This window comes from Pelodiscus sinensis, chromosome 11 (assembly GCF_049634645.1).
Source record: "Pelodiscus sinensis isolate JC-2024 chromosome 11, ASM4963464v1, whole genome shotgun sequence".
In the NCBI taxonomy this organism is placed as follows: domain Eukaryota; kingdom Metazoa; phylum Chordata; order Testudines; family Trionychidae; genus Pelodiscus; species Pelodiscus sinensis.
In genome coordinates this window covers 38,282,762-38,305,792 of record NC_134721.1, presented here as the reverse complement: position 1 = coordinate 38,305,792, position 23,031 = coordinate 38,282,762, and the positions used below count along the sequence as shown (strand labels likewise).

At 43.1% G+C, this 23,031-nt stretch overlaps 1 protein-coding gene and 1 long non-coding RNA gene across 18 annotated transcripts in view; one reads left to right on the top strand and one right to left on the bottom strand.

Moving 5' to 3' along the window:
• Positions 1-23,031, top strand: part of LOC102448489 (plasma membrane calcium-transporting ATPase 2) — an 858,088-nt gene that overhangs the window by 488,989 nt on the left and 346,068 nt on the right. For all 17 annotated transcript variants that reach the window (XR_012906525.1, XR_012906526.1, XM_075939331.1 and 14 more), the window contains one exon: positions 5,617-6,101. Coding sequence is in view for 15 of the 17 variants with exons in the window: in XM_075939331.1 (XP_075795446.1) it covers positions 5,903-6,101 (199 nt within the window). In the remaining 2 variants the exon portion in view is untranslated. The remainder of the gene's footprint in view (positions 1-5,616; positions 6,102-23,031) is intronic.
• The window catches only part of LOC142830958 (uncharacterized), a 33,738-nt gene that overhangs the window by 2,839 nt on the left and 7,868 nt on the right, over positions 1-23,031 (bottom strand). Inside the window, exon 2 of the long non-coding RNA XR_012906527.1 lies at positions 14,811-14,917. This is a non-coding gene — a long non-coding RNA (uncharacterized LOC142830958). The remainder of the gene's footprint in view (positions 1-14,810; positions 14,918-23,031) is intronic.

Below are 23,031 nucleotides of genomic sequence, written 5' to 3'. Positions count from 1 at the left end.
TTATGCATATGGCATGCCAAAGCTGTGCACAAGGCACGAAGAGGCTTGCACCAGGCACGCAGATCCTTTGCATCCAGCCCGAAATTGTGCACACCACCATATACAAGTTTTCCTGCCAGAGGTTCTAAAAAAGCCAAAGGTTCAACAACGCCAAGGGAAAACGTATCTCTTCAAGGTCCACGTCCATCACAGAAACCAGGCGGAAATATCTCGGTTAAACAGACAAGCGGACAGATTGGCAAAGCGAGCAGCAATACTTGATTCCACAATGGCATGAACAAGGTACCCGCTATCAACCAACCTGCTACCTCACATGAAATGAGAGACATTGTAAAACTTCAGGAGTTGGACAATGAGATAAGAAAATTTGTGCAGAAGAAAAATTATAAGAGCTACATATTTAAACATGCAACTGGTCTAATGATGGCCAAAGAACAGAAGGAATCTCCGGAAAATAAATCTGTGCCTTTATTAGTCATACTTTCAGTACTGAGACAAGAGTTAATTAAGCTTGCACATGATCAAGGACATTTTGGGGTAAAGAAGACTGTAAATGTCTATTAACAGTCGGGTGGTGGCCACAAATATCTGCAGATACTGAACTTTTTGTGAATAACTGCCTTTGTTGTGCCCAGAACAATCCTGACCCCAAAATAAGAAAAGGACCTCTAAAACACCAGCCTATAGAGGGACCTTGGGTCAGGCTCCAAATTGATTTCATAGGGCCACTTCCTAGGACATCTAATGGCAACTCATATTGCTTGGTCGTCGTGGACCAAGATGGCGATTGCGACATGCTTCTCCAGCGTGGTGGTGAGCTGGGTGTCATGTCTCCGGAGGGCGGGGGCGGGGGCAGGCCAGGCACACAGCTCCAAAAAGATGGCCTTCAGCATGAGGAAGTTTTGGAACCACTGTTGGTCGTCCCACCACTTCATGACCAGTCAGTCCCACCAGTCTGAACTGGTGTCCAGCCTCCAAAAATACCTCTCCACTGTGGGCTGCGATTGCCATAATTTAGCTCCCGCACTCAGGGTCGACCTCATGCACAACCAGGAAGGCAGCTGGCACAAAGTGCTGCAAAAACTGCAGCATGGCAGTGTGGGGCCATCAAATGCCCAGAGGCAGTTCTGGCTCCATGGCACCAAGAGAAAAGCTGTGCCATCCAAAAAAGCAGAGCAACCATGGCATGCACTGAAAGAGCTTTGCTGTCCCTTGAAGAGGTAGTGAACACACAGCAGCAGTATAGAAACAGCTATCCAGGGGAGACCCTTTAAGTGTGTGTCTCTGCAAGGCACCAGCACAGGGAAGCAACTAGTGACCTAAAGCCCTGGTTGAAGTGGTTCTGGGTGGCCTTTTATGCGAAAGAGCATCGAATCAGTCTGGATGCTATCTGTCGAAAAAGCACATTGATTTTTTGATGCACTTCTGTGTGTGGATGTGCTCTTTTGGAAGAAGATTTTTCGGAAGATCTCTTTTGAAAGAAGCTTCTTCCAAAAGATGCCTGCAATCTAGACATAGCCTGAGACTCACCTCAGAGCAGTAAGCTTGAATCCACATTTTATTGTTGGAGATATGCTGTAGTCCTCCAGGGAACTCAGCCTATAGAGAATGGGGCCATATTACAATTCCCAAAAGGCAAGGGCATTGTAGTTTATTGTTGTTATGATATGAAAAGAATGAATTTAGGTCTATTCAACAAAACAAAATAATTCAATTTAAGGAATCTCAGTGTTTCATTTCAATCAAAAATGTCAGAACAGACTGTTTTACGTTTCAGAATAGTTTTTCAATAAATTTCAAATCTTCATCCTGTTTCAGGAAGAAACCAAATATAGAAATATTGGAGTTCCCCATGGAATGGAAATTCTGAATTTTACTCAGTTCTCATAAATAGTTGCATTTTGAACCTACCAATCTTGGAGCACCTCTGGTCCTGGGAATCATGCCGTATACTGATCTCATGTTTTAGATCTCTCAGCTTTTGCTAAAGAAGTATTAATCTCTCAGTAAGGCTGAGGTGGCTTGAGGTAAAGACGAGGTAGTCAATTCAACTGGTATAAACTTGACAAAGTTCATAGAAGTACGCCTCTCAATTTAATAGTTTATAATTAATATTTAATTAAAATTCAGAAATAAAACAGGCAGATGATTTGATCATATGCAAAAGAACAATATCTCTGGCTAATGTTGGCTGACCAATGACAAAAGTAGCATTTCCAAGAGTAGGAACAATATTACTATATAGCGATGGGGCTACAATTAAAAAACGTGTTTTGCTTGACAATAGTATTCCTGTAAGCATCCTTCAGAGAACAGTCCTCTGACAGATACATTTAATGAGCAACTTTTACTCCTTTGTATTACTAATGTAAACAGTAGGCGGTATTCATCACCAATAATTGATTTCCTTGCAGTTTCATGAACCACTTAGAAGGAAATGTTTGACCTTGGTCAGAAAGAAAGAAAACAAAAAATTAGTATCAATGAGCTATGTAAATACTGCAGATCCTTACATTAAGGCTAGTGCTGTGATACCCAGTAGTCACATCCTTTAAGAACATAAGAATGGCCATACTTGGTCAGACCAAAGGTCCATCTAACCCAGTGTCCTGTCTTCTAACAGTGGCCAATGTCAGGTGCCCCAGAGGGAATGAACAGAACAGGTAAATATACTGAGGCTCATTCCTAGCTTCTGACAAACAGAAGCTAGGGACATCATTCTGGCCCATCCTGGCTAATAGCCATTGATGGACTTACCCTTCATGAATTTTATCTAGCTCTTTTTTGAACCCTTGGACTTCAAATGACCCTCTGGGGAGGAGTTCCACAGATTGACTGTACATTGTGTGAAGAAATACCTCCTTTTGTTTGTTTTAAACACACTATCCATTAATTTTTTTTTGGTCCCTAGTTCTTCTGTTATGGGAAGGAGTAAATAACTCTTTTTATTCACTTTTTCCACACCATTCATGATTTTATGGACTTCTATTATATTCCCCCTTAGTTGTCCCTTTTCTAAGATAAAAAGTTATTGTCTTATTAATCTCTCTCCATATGGCAGCCCTAATAATTTTAGTTGCCCTTTTTTGAACTTTTTCCAATCCGGAGATACCATTTTTGAGATGAGGTGATCACATCAAGATGTGGGCATAATGAGGCAATAAGATATTCTTTGTCTTATTCTCTGTTCCTTTCTTAATGATTTCTAACATTCTGTTTGTTTTTTTACTTCTGCTGCACATTGAATGGTTGTTTTCAGAGAACTACCCATAATGACTCAAAGATCTCTCTTTTGAGAGGCAACAGCTAAATTAGTCTGCATGATTTTATACATAGAATTGGGATTTTGTTTTCCAATATGCATTATTTTGCATTTATTAACATTACAATTAGTCTGCCATTTTGTTGTCCAATCACCTAGTTTTGTGACATTCTGTAAATAGCATTTATGTGTTCATCTACAAGTAGCAATCTGTCTTTTAAATTATTCTTTTTCTTTACTGATCCCAGACTGCTTCATATCAAAGACTTTATCTGATATTTCAGCTCAAACACCAATGTGCTTTCTGGTGAGATTTCCTGTTTATAAATGCAACCATCAGTGGAAAGACAGATACAAAGATGTGCTCATGTCTTCTGGTTCCAATCAATGGGAGTTTGGGGATTCGTTGCCTTTTGGGATCAGGTCTATTGCGCAGAGATTCACAACTTTTCCTCTCTATTTTACAAACTTTTTTGAATCAAACTCAAACAATGGTTTGAGCTTGTTCCCATTTTATCCAAATCTGTCTAAGAAATCCTTTGAAAAAGTCCATTAGATATATGAAGACAAAGGTATTTTTTAATTTGGTATGTTTTGGTATGTATCTATAATTAAATTGATACTTCAATTACTTCTTTGCATGCAACTATAGCAGCTTTTGTATATGATAAAGTAGGATACCTCCTACCTTCTAAAGATGAAGTTATTACTTTTGAAGGATAAATGGTCTTTTTAAATTGTTTCTTCCAATTTCTTTGAAAGTAAACCTTTGTGTTTACTGCGCAACATACATTATGTTTTCCCAGCAAATTCCTATGTCCTGCAAGGGGCAAAATAATTCATTAAGTACTGCACTACGAAATTATCGCCGCCAGTAATCTGACCATAAGCAGGGGAGGGGAGAACAACTCTCATCTAACAAATGACTGCTACATGGGTCCGATGCTGTGGCAATACAATTCTGAAGCTCTGATATTCCATGTCATCCAAAGCAGTGATGTATACTTTTGCTTGAGGTCCATATTGCATATTTCAGCTGCGGTGTTAAGCAGCCTCAAAACATAATGCAATTATGGGAAATATTAAGCATTGAAAACACTATCCCATTGAAACGAATGGCAACACACTCATTGCCATAGGCCAATAAGCTTATGTGGGCATGAAATTAAGGTTGTGATAATGTTAAAATGTGGGGTTTAAAACATTTGGTTCATACTGCTTCCCCTTGCATGAATTCCACTGTAACAATTCATTTCTTTGTAACTGGTGTGCTGCTTAAAAAATCCATTTTGACAGCCGGAGGGGCCATCATTCATTAGTCTGATACAAGACTCAAACCTTTTCTATCAAGTGAGAAATATTCAGGGGTCTATGGATTAAGCAGTGAACAGGCACTATACCACTTCAGGCCAAAAAAAAAAACCCACCAACCTTTAATCTCAGTTAGAACTCTGTGACAAAGTATGGTTTTGGCAGCATTTCAACCAACTTCATTGGTGTCTGTATAAGTAGATCAGATTTTAAAAGGATGTCTTAGAAAGTAATCGTTTGATCTACCAGATGGTCCAAAGGTGATTCTTCAGGAGTACTCATCTTTAAAAGCCTGTATAACTATGGCCCTGTCTTTATTTGAATGCTTTGTAGTTCTCCGTCTGGAGCTATCAGATGTGTTGGTGAGTCAGCAGTTAGTGCTGAAGGAAAGCAAACTGAAACCTTCCCATTCCTATGAGAGACATTGTTTAGCCTGAAGCGCTCAGGTGCTTTATCTCCTTTCCTGTGTGTGTTTATTTTCATAGCTGACAAAGCTGCAATGCTTAATTTATTTAAATGTATTCTCGATTGGCAAGGAAAATGTTCATATTCTTTCTCCTCCCCCCATTTTACTTTTCTTGCACTGAAAAATGGTTTATGTAATGGATGAAGGCATAAGTAATAGCGTCCAATTAATTTTTATTACTTTGTAGTCCTTCATGGGGCTTTTTTTGTTCTCATCAGATGAAAGATGGCTATAGTAGTGTGAACTAGAGCACATACCAGAGGCACATCTAGGCTGTTGGACTAATGGCTTACTTATTAATATTCATGAGCCATCTCATTTAGCAGGCGCTCTTGGGACTTGATTAAAGTAAGGAACACTGCTATTGCTGCTGTAGGTGGAAAGAGCTTTATGTACGACACAGCTAGCAGTACCACAGTCTTCGGTTGTCTTTGGTCATGGGCTGTGACTAACTGCAGGAACGTACAGACTCTTGTTTCTAGGGTGAAAGAGAAGCGGGAAGAATGAGGTTCAAATGATCTTTCTGAAGTTTTTAGGTTCACTCTTCTAACATGTGCTTTGTGTTTTCATCCCAAAGGTCCAGAGGAAGAAATGACCATGTAGATACTACAGCCTGAGTGCAGCATAATGGGAAATGGCGACTGGAGTGGAGCTGGTCTGCAGCCTTGAGAGCAGCCATCCTGCAACTTATTACCTGGTCAGGGACACCTCAGTCATCAGAGGCATTCTCCACTGAGTCTGCTGAACACACGCTAGATTCTTCTTAACCCCTTAGGTTGGAATTTGAGTTTTCTCCCTTGCACTTTTGAAGCAATTACACAATTCCATTTGGTAGACAGAGTGGAGCAATAAAATAATAAACAATGGGTGACATGACAAACAGCGATTTCTATTCCAAGAACCAAAGAAATGAGGTCAACCATGCAGGAGAGTTTGGGTGCTCGCTACAGGATCTGCGCTCCCTCATGGAACTCAGAGGAACAGAAGCAGTAGTAAAAATTAAGGAGACTTATGGGGACACAGAAGGCCTCTGCAGACATTTAAAGACATCACCAACAGAAGGTAAGTGCATTTCTCTTTCTTCATTTGAGTCTGAGGTTATGATGGCTGGCAAGAGTCATGTAAAGGACTCCATTTAAAGTAAATGGTGGAGGAAGATAATCTTGCTTCTCTTCTGAACTAGGACTCAAATAGCACTCCTATTATTCCCAGCAATAGCAATATACCACTATAGAAGAAAACCACCTCTGAAAAGGGAAATGAAGAAAGACCTGGACAGCTTGCTTGTCAAATATGGCTACTTGTTAAAGCCAGTAAGATAGTGTAAAAATAGTGCTGCATATTCAAATTGTGAATGTGCTAATTCAATTTTAAATAGCAGACAAATAACTAAATGAGAAATTCAGCTCCAATTTTATAGCAAAAAGAAATGGCATTCTGAGGATGTATGTTTTTGACTTGTGTATGGTTTTTGGAGAGCAAGAAAAGAGTTATTTTATAGGAATTGTTATACTAGATGGATATCTAAAAATATGAAGAGAACTTTAGGTTAAGAATATGAACTGATAATAGACCAATATACAGTATATATATTCTTATGACTAATCTTGACTTTTGGTAATACTGTAAATAATTTTGCATAGGTTACTATTTGACTTTGAGTATTTACTTTTTCTATTGGTATTTGCAACATTGGGCTTTAATCCATTTAATCAGCTGAGTCATTCAATAGTCTATTCTCATAAATTGCCCATAACATTCAACACTTCACTGTGCTTTCATATCTAAAAGGGGCAGGAAAACATTAGGTTCATAGCACTGTCTTTGAATCTATCATATTTATTGTCTTTTTCTTCTCTTGAAAAATGCAGTCAAGAATCACTCATTCATTTTGACTTTTTTTTTCTTTTTCAGGGAGATAGAAGTGTTAGTTTAATGTTTGATTCTTTATTTTAAAGTAATCTTCTAGAGTTAATCATTTAGGGTATGTCTAGACATTGCAAATGAGGTCGACATTGCAAATGAGGCAGGGATTTAAATATCCTGGGCCCCATTTCCATAAAAATGGCCACCGCGTTTTTCCAACTCAGCTCTTTGTCGGTAAAAAGTGGCAGTCTAGAGGGGGATCTGTCGAGAAAGAAAGCCTTTTTTGACACATCCCGTATGCCTCCTTCAAGGAGGTTTACAGAATCTGTTGAAAAAGGCTTTCTTTCTTGACAGATCCCCCTCTAGACTGCTGCTTTTTGCTGACAAAAGTGCTGAGTCTAGCAAATTTTCTGTTTAACCCTTGGTCAGGTCCTGAGGTTGCCAGACTAAAGAGGTTCAGCCTGTATCATGTAAAGAGGTATTATAAGCTTTTTCAAGGAAAAGAGGCCTCAGGAAATGATATGTGTTTGTCTTACATACATCCTTCATACGCCTACACATGCTGCTTTTCAGTTGTCTGGTATCAGTATTGGTCAAGCGTTGGCAACCGTGATAAAATTTCATCAGCTTAGTACTGATTTATCAGGTAAACTATCAAAAATAAGCAACACGTTCTAAAAGGACCACATGTTTACATATCATGATGTACTATAGGCGAAACCATTAAATAAGGAAACCGAGGAGAAGACCTTGGTGTGATACAGTACATGTTAATTTACAAATATGGCAATGCTTTTGAGATTCATTACTCAGTACACCTGTTAAATATTTGTGGAACTCTACAGACCAGATCTGCAGCTGTAGTCAGTAGAACTTCATGGACTGAAATGGAACTTTGCCAGTTTAACCAGGTGAAAGCCTGGCCTAGGTATACTTCAATAGAATTGTCAATGGCTTTTTCTGTGAGGGTACATCTACACTAGCCTCCCAGATCGATACAGGGAGGCTAATGAGAGCAACCAAAATTGCAAATCATGCCCGAGATTTAAATATCCTGCGCTTGATTTGCATGTTCCCGGCCGGTCGCCATTTTAGAAAGTGACTAGCCCGAAGTAACTGCCCGCGTCTACATGTGGCAGTGAAACGGGATTCTGATTTAAAGCCCCTAAATCGAATTAGCTGGTAAACCTCATTGCAGGAGGAATACCAGCTAATTGGAGTTAGGGCTTTAAATCGGAATCCTGTTTCACTGCCGCATGTAGACGTGGGTAGTTACTTCGGGCTAGTCAATTTCTAAAATGGCGACTGGCCAGGAACATGCAAATCAAGAGTGGGATATTTAAATCCCGGGCTTGATTTGCAATTTCGGTCACCCTCATTAGCCTCTCTAGATCGGCCTATGGGGCTAGTGTAGACGTATCCCAAGCTATGAAACACAAGAGGGACATTATTCTTCATACCTAGACTGCACAACAATTAAGCACGGGGAGGGGTTCTCCGGGCTTATGGGAAACTGACTTTTCTGCTTTATAACTCAGGGTAGGAGGAGTAAGGTGCAAAGAGCAGGCAGTTTGCAGCACTGACTCATGTCCTCAGGAATGTCAGGTCCCAAATGTATAAAGGACAAGCACTGGGCAGGGGAAGCATCTTTGTTCCGCACAGCACAAACCCAGCAGCAGCCAGGAGCAGCAGAGGCAGAATTGTGAGACAGCATGCTTTTCAAAGCACTGGGAAGGGATGGCAGAGGTGGGAGCTGTAATGAGGAAGGGTGAATTAGCAGAAGCAGGTCACATTTCAAACAATCACAGGGGGGAGGAAGGGGGAAAGGGAGGTAGTTTAACAGCTTCATCGTGCATGGAGGGGGCCAACACTAGGTACCCTGGAGGGGATGGACCAAAGACAATGACCAAGCCATTTGTTTCGTGCCATCCATCTCCAGCCTTCCACAAACAGAGGCCAGGGACACCATTTCTACCCCCTGGCTAATAGCACTCCATGGACCCAACCTCCAAGACTTTATCTAACTTCTCTTTAAACTCTGTTCTAGTTCTAGCCTTCACAGCCTCCTGCAGCAAGGAGTTCCACAGGTTGACTATTTACTTTGTGAAGAACAACTTTATGTTATTAGTTTGAATCCTGCTACCCATTCCTTTCATTTGGTGTCCTCTAGTCCTTCTATTATGGGAACTAATGAAGAACTCTTTTTTATGCACCCTCTGCACACCACTCGTGCTGTTATAGACCTCTATCATATCCCCCCTCAGTCTCCTCTTTTCTAAGCTGAGAAGTCCCAGTCTCTTTAGCCTCTCTTCATATGGGACCTGTTCCAAACCCCTGATCATTTTAGTTGCCCTCCCCTCTCCCACCCTCTCTCTTCCCCTCTCCCAACTCTTTTTCCCAGTCTCCCCCAGTTTTGTTCAATAAAGAGAGTTTCTATATTTGAACACACGTGTCCTTTATTTTGTACATCAGGAAGGGGGGGCTAGGGAGGGGTAAGTGGAAGGAGGTGAGGGAGGAATGGGGTACGAGCCCCCGTTGGGAAGGACTGGGGTGGCTCTGCGGGCTCCTCGGGGTGGAAGCTCTCCCACACACCCCCGATTGACCCCCCCCCTGAATGGCAGCCTGCGGCAAGTGCAGCCGGGCTGATGGCAGAGTGCTGTGATGTGCCGAGTGTGGGCACTCAGGGCACTCTAAGCCAGGACTGCTTTGCAAACGGGGAACCTTGAGAACTGTCTGTCCAGGGTGGGGGTCGGGTCCCTTTAAGCACAGCCCTCGGCTAGCCTGAGGCAGCAGCTCCACCCTCTAAGTCCTAATCTGATGCCCTGCCAGCACTGCTTCCGGCCAGCCTTAACCGCAGTTCAGGGTCCACTCAATGTGGACATGCTAGTTCGAATTAGCAAAATGCTAATTCAAACTAGTTTTTAGGTCTAGATGCACTAGTTCGAATTAGCTTAGTTCGAATGAACTAATTCAAATTAGTGCTGTAGTGTAGACATACCCGCAGTGAGGTGAAGGCCCACCACACAACCAGTGTCTCAATGCGAGTCTCAGGAGTGGGCCCAGCAGTGTAGTAAATACCCTGAGCCCAGGCGGGGGGAGGGACATTGTAACCCTGGTGGGGGCATGGATGGCATTACACAATTGCTGCAAGCTAACTTGTAGATACTGCAGCAACTCCAGACTTCTGGGTGTGAGAGGTCTAGGTAGAGTGACAGGGTAAGTCTAGCAAGGGCCCAAGTTTGGGTGAGAGGAAATGGGCAGGCTGGGCAGCCACCCTGTTTGGGTGGGGAAACCTGTAGTGGGAATGAAGCCCCTTGACATATTGGCAGTGTCACAAGTTATCAGTCTCCAAATGTCCGGATTGCACAGGGTTATGAATTCAGTGGGGGCATTTGTTTGACAAAGCATAACCCTCCCGCATCCCCCTCCTGTTCTGCAATGTGATTTGTCCTTTTCATATTTGTTCATTTTTTTAATTGTATCCTTTGGTATATATGGTTGTGACTACTTTCTTCCACTATTTGATCTGAGGAAGTGGGTCTGGCCCACGAAAGCTCATCATCTAATAAACCATCTTGTTAGTCTTTAAAGTGCTACATTGTCCTGCATTTTGCCTCAATGTCTGTTTTTCTTCTAAACAGTGCTGGGCATAGTTAATGACATAGCAGGTGCTTTGTCTCATTTCCAGTTTGACAGATTTCGTGAGCTTGCACCAGGGCTAGAAGTGAACCTGAGGAGATGCTGCTGGCTCTCTGGAACCTCAGGATAAGATGTGGTCGGGGAATGGAGAGTCTGGTTCCAGGCACATGGGATGTTTGTTTTGTTTTCAGTTAATGAGTTCTGTAAATTCAAGATTCCAGAGTGTGAGTTACCTATAAAGCCCACCATGACGTGGTTCCTAGGTCAAGGACAAGGCAAGGGTTGTCACCCCTTGTTGATTTGACATGGATAATGGGTGCTTTCTCCCACAAAAACCATTCACCTATCAGGGCCATTAGGCAAGAGGCCCTGGAACATGTCTGAGAACTGGCTTGGGATGGATTTGGGGGGAGGCAACCAAGTAAATTGTTAAAGCGGCGAGGAGTCCTGTGGCATTTGCGGAAAAGCGCCTGGACTGCCCCACCGCTGGCTTCCCCGCGCTTTGCAAAGCCGCGGGGGGGGGGGGCTCGGGCAGCGAGGCACCCCAGGTGCGCCTGGACTGCCCCGCCGCCGCCGGCTTCCCCGCGCTTTGCAAAGCCGCGGGGGGCGGGGGGGCTCGGGCAGCGAGGCACCCCAGGCGCGCCTGGACTGCCCCGCCGCCGCCGGCTTCCCCGCGCTTTGCAAAGCCGCGGGGGGCGGGGGGGCTCGGGCAGCGAGGCACCCCAGGCGCGCCTGGACTGCCCCACCGCCGCCGGCTTCCCCGCGCTTTGCAAAGCCGCGGGGGGCGGGGGGGCTCGGGCAGCGAGGCACCCCAGGCGCGCCTGGACTGCCCCACCGCCGGCTTCCCCGCGCTTTGCAAAGCCGTAGGGGGGGGGCTCGGGCAGCGAGGCACCCCAGGCACGCCTGGACTGCTCCGCTGCCGGCGTCCTCAGAGGCGCTCCCCATCTCCCTGGTCTGCTGGTCTCCAGCAGACCAGGGAGACGGGGAGCAAAGCCGCGGAGGACCCAGGCGGCGGGACCGCGGTGCATCTCGGTCCGCCGCCCGAGTCTTCCTGGTCTGCTGGGGTGGGGGGGGGGGGGGCGCAGCTAGTACGCCCCCCCCCCAGCAGACTAGGCTTTTCTCCGGACGCCTGTGGCAGAGCAGCTGGGGTGCTGCCGGTTGGTCCCGCAGCGCCGCTCTGGGCGCTACTGGTGCAACCCAGCAGCACCCCAGCTGCTCTGGTCCTGATTCAGCCGCTGCTGGTCAGTTTCAGCAGCGGCTGAATCAGTACACCTGGGGCAGAGCAGATGGGGTGCTGCTGGGTTGCTCCAGTAGTGCCGAGGAGCGGCGCTACTGGAGCAACCCAGCAGCACCCCAGCTGCTCTGCCCCAGGCGTCCCCAAGTCAGCTGCTGCTGAAACTGACCAGCGCTGACTACAGGAAGCCCGAGGCAGAGTTGCTCTGCCCCAGGCTTCCTGGAATCAGCTGCTGATCAGTTTCAGCAGCAGCTGACTTGGGGACTCTTGGGGTTCTTAAGTTGATTCTGTATGTAAGTCAGAACTGGCGGTCAGTTTCAGCAGCGGCTGAATCTGGACTCCAGTTCCGACTTACATACAGATTCAACTTAAGAACAAACCTACAGTCCCTATCTTGTACGTAACCCGGGGACTGCCTGTATATGTCTCCTTTAGACTCTTTACTTTTTCATTGATCTGGTGTTTCCTAACTGTGGATGCAGAGTGGATCCTTGTTCTCATTATTCTTAAATAATTTCTTGCAGTAAAACATGGTTTTATTGCATTGGAAAGCTACAATTTAGGCTTTATTTTAAAACCTATGAAAGCACTTTTTTATGAGGAAAATAGAAATATGTCCCTCTGAGCTCAAATTAATTTTCACTAAACACATGGGAGTATCTCAACTGGTTATTTAAGATATGGCTCTGTTATGGCTTTGTTAGCTTTGATTGTTGATCTCTGTTATGTGGCACCATGGGTAAGACAATATTAGAACCAGTGTTGATAGTTGTATAACTTTCCATGCAATATGAGTCTGTGAGCCTGCCTCAAGCATAATGATACCTTATGAAGGAGGAAAGAATGCTGTTACGATGTGATGAATTAACTGGTAAAATATCAAATATATCCCTTTCAGAAACTAATATATAGACATTTTTCATCTACAATTTTATGCAATGTGCACAAATTTAATTTATGCAACACTTTTTTTTCTTCAGAGAATAGCAAAATGATCCATTCCTTTAAAATAGTAATTAATGTATTAATTATTTACATGAGAAATCATGTGAGAGAGTTTTTTAGAGGGTTAAGATCCTGAAATGTAAAAACAGAGGTGTCTTAAATACTGATGCATGTGTTACCTTGTTCACTTTTACATTCATCTTGGGAAGCAGCTGTTGCCTTGGTAATATCTGTGCTGTCATGTCTGAAGCAGCACCTCCAAGAGATGCTACATTTCAGAGATGGTGTTACCGCACTGGAGAATAAGATTGTCAGCTGCTGTAAAGTAATTATCTCATGTATCAGTCTCATAGAAATTAGGCTGGTGAAAGCTGAAACCATTTAAGACCCAAACCTTGAATCAATATGTAGTTTAAAGATATATTCATTTCAGAAGCCAACTTTCATGTCATGGTAACTATCCTCTTGCTAAGATATATAGCAGGCATGGGTGATCATTTTTAAAGGGATGGGGCCACTTCACAAATTCTTGACGTGGCCCTGGGCCACCCCGGAAGGAGCAGTGCCTTGGGCGAAAGGGCTGAGGTCAGGAGACTTCTCATGCTTCCCCACCCACAGACCATGATAGGCTTTCTGCCAGTTCTCTCTGGTGGGTGAGAGGAGGAGACTTTGTGCACTCTCCCTACCCTCAGGTCTTGATTGGCCTGGGGGCAGGGGAGTAGCAAGGCACCTGTGGGCTGGATCAACCTGCTTGGCAGCCTGGGTCTGTGGAGGCAAAATGCAGGACAATGTAGCACTTTAAAGACTAACAAGATAGTTAGTGGGTCTGTGGAGGCTGTCTTGCCCATCCCTTGCACCACCCTCCCTGCTGTTTTTGTTGTCAAATGGCAGATATAGACAAGTGTGGGTTTATTTCAATTTTAATTATGATAATCCATGAAAGCCTTACATCACTTTATTTAAATATGCAAACAGAGTGAGTAAGGAGCAAAAATAAACAGCATAATCAAGTAGATCAGTTATTTGGTGCCACATAACAGAGATCAACAATCAAAGCTAACAAAGCCATAACAGAGCCATATCTTAAATAACCAGTTGAGATACTCCCATGTGTTTCCGTTAAAATATTGTCATGTGAGTTTTTCCCCATTTCTAAATCCTCTCAAAGGTACTTTGAATATTTAGAAGTCAGAACAGTAATGTAAATACAATTATTTAAATAAAAATTATTTTAATACAGAAGTTTAGGCTACATCGAGACTCCAGGCTTCTTTTGGAAGAAACTTTTCCAGAAGAGAGCGTCCACACAGCAAAAGCACAGCAAAAAAGTGATCTGCTTTTTCAAAAGATAGTGTCCATGTGGATTGGACACTACCTCACATTTAAGTTTGGATTATTATGGATGGAGTGGCCACCAGGGCACCTGTGCTTTTTCCTGGAGGCCTCTTTTTCAACTTCCTTCCCCTCCCCCCCCCCACTTTTCCTGTCCACACATGCTTTCGGAAAAAGGCTTCTTTCTCATAGAAAAAAGTTTACCATTGTCGGAAAAACCCCTGCGTTCTTTCAACTTTCTACCGAAAGAACACAATTGGAGTGTGGATGTAAGTGTAGTTTTTCTGGAAAATCTCTGCAATGTAGACATATCCTTTTGTATTGAACCAGAGCGTAACTTACCAAAGTTAAAAAAAAAATCAGACTGAGAAATAAGTGAAAGCCAGACATTAGTATAGTAATTAAAATTTGCCATGGAATGGGAATGAATGCTTATCGGAGCAAAATTTAGAAAAAATATAAGGCAACAGTGGAAGAGAAGAAGATAAAAACCAGAACATGCACTATACAACAGAAAGAGACAAGAGAATTCTGAAATCTTTCAATGAGCATTATATGTACTATTCAGGTTTTTATTCAGGGAAACAAATGTTGGCTGCTAGGAGATTTTTGTGGTAAATTCCACACCATAAACTGGGACAAAACCAGAGAAAATGGAAGATTGTGAAAGGGAAGACATTAGTAATTCACATGCTGAGTTTTAATTGTTTGTGCCTGTTTTTGTTTCAGTTGGCTAAAAGTTTGACTGGTCTTACCATGAGGTGAACTGAGGCGGCTGCCTCAGGTGCCAGACTGTGGGAGGGTGCCATTAGGATCCAGAATGTAGAAAATCGTGTCTGCTGCTGGTGCATATGTATTCTCTCTGCAGTACCATGAGAGGAGGAGAACAGGAAGAAGGCAGAATTGCGACCTTTCAAAGTTTTGGCCCAAGCGAGGTTGTATGGGGGCATCATTTGAGCTCCCCGCCTCAGATGCCAAAATGTTGTGGGTCGGCCCTGGTTTCTATGCAGAATTGTAGTTTTTAATATCAATTAATGTAAAAGTCTACCGGATATATCATCTTCTGAGACCATTTTATCCAGGGCTGTGTCTAGACTATATGCCTCTGTCGGCAGAGGCATGTAGATTAGGGTTGTAGGCAAAGGCAAATGAAGCCGCGATTTAAATGATCGCGGCTTCATTTACATTTACATGGCTGCCGTGCTGAGCCGACAAACAGCTGATCAGCTGTTTGTCGGCTCGTGCGCTAGTCTTGACGTTCCCCCTGTCGACATCAAAGCCCTTTGTCGGATGACAAATCTAAACAGGTGTTAAATCACTCTGCCTTTCATATCTGAAGGCCAGATGAAAAAAAAAATCCAGGAAGCTGAAATATGTGTCAGGAACATTGTAAAGTACATTACATATTATTGGTAATAAAGGTTGTCTGTCAACTTTTAAGTTCAAAAAATATGAACAGGAACATAACACCAAGTATACATGTTGTGTCCAAATATATTTATAACTGATTTAGACCAACTGACATTAACTGAGATTTTACAATGTATTCATCTCAATACATATGGATTCGTTGGGGGCCATAGAAGATAGATATTGCCAAATTACCTGGGGGGCCGTATTAAACCGGAACACGGGCCACAATTGGCCCGCGGGCCGGACTTTGGACATGCCTGCTCTATGCCAATATCTAATTCGTTGATAAAGATATTGAACAGAACCAGTCCCAAAACAGATCCACTGTGGAACCACTTTTTATGCCCTTCCAGCATGACTGTGAAATGTTAATAACTACTCTCTGAGAACGTTATCCAGCCAATTATGCATCCACGTTATAGTAGCCCTGTCTAAGTTGTATTTGCCTGGTTTATTCATAAGAAGGTAATGCGAGACCGTATCAAATGTCTTACTAAAGTCTAGGTATACCACGTCCACCGCTTTTCCCTTATCCACAAGACTTGTTATCCTAGCAAAGTAAGCTAGTATACTGGTTTGACATGATTTTTTCTTTACAAATCCATGTTGGCTGTTACTGTCACCTTATTATCTTCCAGGTGTTTGCAGATGAATTCCTTAATTACTTGCTACATTATCTTTCCTAGCACAGAGGTTAAACTGACTGCTCTGTAGTTTCCTGGGGTGTTCTTATTTCTCTTTTTATAGATGGGCACTATATTTACCCTTTTCCAGACTTCTGGAATCTCTCCTAACATCTGTGATTTTTCAAAGATGATGACCAAAGGCTCAGATACCTCCTCTATCAGCTTCTTGAGTATTCTAGGATGCATTTCAACAGGCCGTGGTGACTTGCAGACATCTAACTTTTCTAAGTGATTTTTAACTTGTTCTTTCTTTATTTTAACTTCTAAACCTACCCATTTCCACTAACATTCACTATGTTAGGCATCCCGTCAACATCAAACTTCTTGGTGAAGACCAAAACAAAGAAGTCATTAAGCACCGCTGCCTTTTCCGTTATCATTTCTCCCTCCTAACTGAGCAATGGGCCTACCCTGTCCTTGGTCTTCCTCTTGCTTCTAATATACTTGTAGAATATCTTCTTGTTACCCTTTATGTCTCTAGCTAGATTGAGCTCATTTTGTACCCTTGCCTTTCTAATCTTGCCCCTGCATACGTGTGTTGTTTGCTTATATTCATCCTTAGTACTTTGACCTAGTTTCTACTTCTTATATGACTCCTTTTTCATTTTTAGATCATGCAAGATCTCTTGGTTAAGCCAAGGCAGTCTTTTGCCATATTTTCTATCTTTCCTATGCAATGGAATAGTTTGCTTTTGGGCCCTTAATAATGTTCCTTTGAAAAACTGCCAACTTTCCTTGTTTGTTTCTCCTCTTAATCTTGTTTCCCATGGGACCTTACCTACCAGCTCTCTGAGTTTACTAAAATCTGCCTTCCTGAAATCCATTGTCTCTATTTTGCTGTTCTCTCGTCTACCATTCCTTAATATCATGAGGATATGTTTTCATGATCACTTTCACCCAAGCTGCCTGCCGTTTTCAAATTTTCAAATTTCCTTCCTTTTCGTTAAAATCAAATCTAGAACAGCTTTCTCCATAGAAGGTTTCTCAACCTTCTGAAATAAAAAAATGGTCTCCGATGCAGTCTAAGAACTTGTTGGATAATCTGTGCCTTGCTGTGTTAGTTTCCCAACATATGACTGGATAGTTGAAGTCCTCCATCATCACCAAATCCTGTACTTTGGATGATTTTGTTACTTGTTTAAAAAGAGCCTCATCCACCTCTTCTGCATGGGTAGGTGGTCATCAGTAAATGCCTAACATGACATCACCCTTATTTTTTATTTCTTTTAACCTAACTCAGAGACTTTCAACAAGTCTGTCCCCTACATTCATCTCCACCTGAGTCCAAGTATATACATTTTTAATATATAAGGCAACACCTCCCCCATTTTTCCCAGCCTATCTTTCCTGTGTAAGCAGTATTCCAATTGTGTGTATTATCCCACCAGGTCTCTATGATACCAACTATGTCACAGTTGTGATTATTTATTAGCACTTCAAGTTTTTCCTGCTTATTCCCCTTGCTTCTTGCATTTATATAGACATCTAAGATTCTCATTTGTTTTTGCCTCCCAATTCTGCCTTGTCCCTCCTTTATGTCTGCTATTATAGCCCATGCTCCCTCCCACTTCTGATGCATCTCCCTGGTCTCCATGTTTTTCACGTGCCTGTGAGCTTTGGTCACCTGCCCCCATTGAACCTAAGTTAAAGCCTTCCTCATTAGGTTAGCCAGTGTGCATACAAATACAGTCTTCTCCTTCCTCAAAAGATGAACCCCATTCCTGATTAGCAGTTCTTCTTAGAACAGCAACCCTTGGTCAAGGAAGCCAAATCCCTCCTGGTGACACCATGTTTGCTGGCCCTGGCTGGGTCCTGGGAGCCCTGGTGTTGGGAGGATCAGGGAGGTGTCAGAGGGCTTGTGGCTCCACCATGGGTGCAATGCCTATGGAAGGGAGAGCTGTGCGGTCAGGTGCTGTTCCTATGGCTGGCTTCCTGCCGCAAGGCTTGTCCAAGGTGCCTGCAGCTTTAAGAGCTGGCAGGAAACAGGAACTGTAGAGTTCCGATTATTTTGGACAGAGTGGCCACCAGGGCACCTGTGTTATTTCCTGCAGGCCTCTTCTTTAAAAAAAAAAAAAAGCCTCTTCTGCGTCCACACACACCTTTTTCCGAAAGAGCTCTTTCAGAAAAAGGCTTCTTCCTCATAGAAAGAGGTTCACCTCTGTCATAAAAAACCCTCCATTCTTTTGACTTTCTGTCAAAAGAACGCAATTGCAGGGTGGACATAAGTGTAGGTTTTCTGGAAAAACAGCTGTTTTTCCAGAAAAACCCTGCAGTGTAGACATTCTCTCACACAAGTAGAGAACTAGACAAACTTTAAAATGTGTTTCACTTTGTTTGCATTATCATAAGCCGTAGGTAGGAAATCTTTCTACCTAAATAGACCTCACACTGCCTTCATATTTTTCTTTGATAGGCTAACTGGTTACCCTGCTGCACCTCCAATCATAATAAACCATCTCATAATGGTCTCCTTAGACTCCTCCTTCTATCCCACCTAAAAAGAAGTTGCACTTTGCATCTTGCCCATAAGGTGTTAGATGTCTGGTCTCTAGTGTAGCAAGTGGGGAAAGCATGTTCCCAAATGGACCTCAAAGCAGCACTTCTAAACAGAGGGAACTCCAATTTGAGCATTTCTGCTCCTCGGGATTGAAATCTCCCAAGCCCTTTTACTATGCTTTTCCTTGTTCGGATGCTGCACAGAACCTGAGAGTGGGATTCATCTGGGCACATAGACATTTTACCACTGGAAATTATTAACTCCAACATTTCGGCCCTGCTTGCATTCACAGAACACCTGCTCATCTGGCACCTAGTTTTGTAAGTACCTAAAGTCCCTAGATTTCTGAGTTTCCTCTATTAAATTCCTCTTCTGGTGTAAATTTTGGTGGTTGGACATGCACACTCAGTCCTCACACTGCCCAGTAGTTTGGTACCTAACTCACTCCCAAGCTCGAGAAAGATTCACAAAGTAGGAGCCCCCACCCCCATGCTGCTTTTTGGGGCCCAATACCATCTACATGTTTGTTAGTCTATGAAGTGCTAGCAGACCTTTTGTTGTTTTTTAAGTTTAACATAATAATCTTTAGCCTTGTGCTTCGTCCTGTGGTGAAGGCAGGGGATTGGACCTGAAGCTATTCTTCTCTTAGCTCAATGTTTGCATATACACAGGTTGGCTATTCCAGGAATACAAAAAATATAATTACAACTTCCTACTGATATATGGAACATAGCAGGAAACCACACATAATTACGATTCATTAATTACAGGCAGTCCCCGGGTTACATGGATCCGACTTACATCGGATCCCTACTTACAAACGGGGTGAGGCAACCCTGCACTAGCTGCTTCCCCCCCACAGACCAGGGAGACGCGAAGCTAGCGCCGCCCCCCAGCAGACCAGGGAGACGCGGAGCGGCTTTTCTTAGCAGACACCTCAGCTTGAGAATAAAGGACCGAGGGAAGTGAGGTGTGGGAGAATAAAACTGAGCTCTGGAGAAATGTTTGGCTAGAGTTTCACCTACAATATGTACCAGTTCCGACTTACATACAAATTCAACTTAAGAACAAACCTACAGTCCCTATCTTGTACGTAACCCGGGGACTGCCTGTACACTTATCTCTACTTCCTAAATAGCCCAGTCTTTATTATGTTGTCGAGGATGAATCCCATTGGGTTGCTTTTATGTGTTAAGTCTCAGGCCAATCTATCAGCATTCAGTCTCTAGTTGCAGTTGCACATATTCTTGGGAGGCTAATGGCTGGCAATATTCTTGATTTAGACTAGGGAAACTGTATCACATTACAAAGGAGATGATATATTGTGTGTACCCCCTGTTCTTATCAAGGACCGGAGCAGAGCCCTCCCAATTGTACATAAAAAAAATTCTGAGAAACCCTCATGCCTGAAATAAAGCCTTTTCCGGAAGATGCCTTATTCCTCTTAAAATCAGGAATAAGGGATCTTCTGGAAAAGGCTTTATTTCCCGAAAAATCCCGTCTAGACTGGCGCTTTTCGTCGGCAAAGCCCCGAGCCGGAAAAAAGCGGCAGCCATGTTCATGCAAATGCCGCAGGGGATATTTAAATCCCCCGTTGCATTTGCAATTCCGACTTGTCTCATTAGCATCCCTTTTCCGGAAAAGGGTGCCAATGTAGACACAGCCCAGGGGTGTGCAAAAGGGACTCCACAGGCACATCCAGCCTGCCAAGCAGGTTGATCCAGTCTGCGGAGGCCCTGCTGCTCCCCTCCCCCAGTCCAATCAGGTTCTGGGGGCGGGGGAATGCGCAAAGTCTCCTCCCGTCGTGCCAGGAGCGTGTGGTACATCTAAAATAGTGGTAGAGATGTAACCGTGTTAGTCTGGTGCAGCTGAAACAAATTTCTGTATCTGTGCAAGTTTTTTCATATGGTTGATGGATTTCCATTCCAAACGGCTAAATGTAGTGCCTTGCATGTAGCATAGTGGTAGACTATAAACTGCTACATTTCTACCACTATGCTACATGCAAGGCACTACATTTAGCCATTTGGAATGGAAATCCATCAACCATATGAAAAAACTTGCACAGATGCAGAAATTTGTTTCTGGTACATGTAAATGCTGCATGCTCCTGGCAGAGCGGGGGAAACTTCACATGCTTTCCCCCACCCCGAAGCCCTGATTGGCCTGGGGGAGGGGAGCAGCAGGGCCTCCAAGGGACAGATCAAGCCATTTGGCAAGCCGGATCCAGCCTGTGGAGGCCCTTTTGCCCATCCCCGGTTCATCGGGTAATCAACTAGTTGCTTCCATCCCTAGTCCCTTCCATTTCCAGGATTCTGTGATTCTATGAGAGTTAGAGCCCACTCTACAGGACATGGTTAGTTGTGAACCCAGTCATGCAAATGTGTATTCTGTCCCAGAGCCTACTGCTTCATGGGGCAGCACACCTTTAAAATGTTTTAAGCTAACAAAGCAGATAGAAAACTAGAAATTTCCCCCCAAAATATATATATTTTAAAAATAGAGAAAATGTGAGGAAAAAAATCCCCAGAGTGCCAATAAATACAGTGAAATCTGATTGATTTATATTTATAAATCAGATTTCACTCTCTCTCTCTCTCTATATATATATATCTCCCTTAAGGAGAAATTTTGCTGAAAGTGTACATTAAGTATCCTCCCATAATTCAGCTATGATTAATAAGTGAAACCACTATCTCACAACCTGTTCAAGCTCTTGTATGTGTTGATGTTTGGAAGATAGCTAGCTGCTGATGCATTTTGCATAACCAATAGGAATTTGAACAAGAAGGTGTATTTAATTTATATCCTTTGGCATAATTTAAAGTAGGGTCACAAATATTCAGCTGTGGCAGGCTAAGTTGATGTTCAGTCCTGTAAAGTGGAATTTAATTACAGAATGAACTGAAACCTGTATATACTCACTCATTGTAAATACTTCACAATGCCAAATTAACTGGAGATCTGCGATAGCAATCTAGTCCCTAATGTGGAGTTAGGAAGTGAGAAATGTATTTTTGGCTCCCATCTCTAGCTCAGGAACAAGCTTGTTTTCTCTCCTTGTTCCTCCCAAAAAAGGCATTACAGTGATAAATTTAAAAATATGATTTGTGTGTAAAGTTGGTGGGATTAGCATTTGTAAAATGCTGTTTAACATTGAGTGTTCCTTTGTTGATGTGATAAATGTGTTTCTCTGAGTCATTCAGCATGAATATATTTATGACCCACATACATTAGCTGTTGCTCCTCCCTTCCCCCGTATAAATGATTTTTACATAAGTATTAGTGCTCAGGATATTATTGGAATTGAGTTGTGATGCTCCAAATCTGCAAAAATTCTACCACTGAGAAATTAGACTTGTGCACCACACATTTCAAATTATGAGATCACACTGTTATGATTGTATTTTTTATACTAGTGCTTAAGGACCAGCCAGCAGTGGGGCCCAGTTATGTTGGGAAATGTACAAAGGAGAGTGCTAAACTGCCTACCATGAAGAGCTTACAGTCTAAACCCATGGTCACCAACCAGTAGATCGCGATCTACCGGTAGATCTCAGAGGCTCTAATAGTAGCTCTTGAGCCCTCTCTGAACTGCGCACCTGTGCAGTACATTTACATTAGATTTCCTCATTTGAGGAGCAGCTACTCACCGACCAACAGCACAGGTGAGTAGCTGCGAGGAATGGTGGGAATTTTTTTTTAAAGTAGCAGTATAAGGATTGGGGATAGCAAGTGATGGAGAGAAGGAGAATAGAGAGGGCGGGGCTTCAAGGAAGGGGTGGGGCAGTAGCTCTTGGCTTGGTCTGTCATTTAAAAAGTGATCTTAGGTATAAAAAGGTTGGAGACCACTGGTCTAAACAGTCAAGACAGATGCCAGGGTCAGGGAACAAGCAGAGTGGTGGTAGCAAATGCTGTTCCATGAGTTTTGGTGGTGTGTGGAACATGGGGAGGCACATGGGTTGGGGGAGAGGGGGTAAATGGGAAGAATAGGGAAGGAAAGAGGTAAGGGGTAGTGGAGCAGAAAGTAGAAGAGGCTAGTTTGGAGTAAAACTGAGATGGAGGCTTTCAGGGTGGGAAGGGTTGGAGCAAACATCCGATCAGCACAGGACAGAGGAAGTCCCATCAAAATTGGACAGTCCTCTCAATGCTCAGGCTGTATCTAGACTACATCTCTGTCGACAGAGGGAAGCAGATTAGGCACATCAAAATGGCTAATGAAGCAGGGATTTAACTTTCCTGCGCTTCATTAACTTAAACATAGCCGCTGCTTTTTTTCTAAATGGAGCTTTTTCGAAAAAAAACAACCCAAAAAAAAAAAGTCAGTCTAGATGCAGATCTGTCAAAAATAAACCCTTTTTTGACAGATCCAGTATTCCT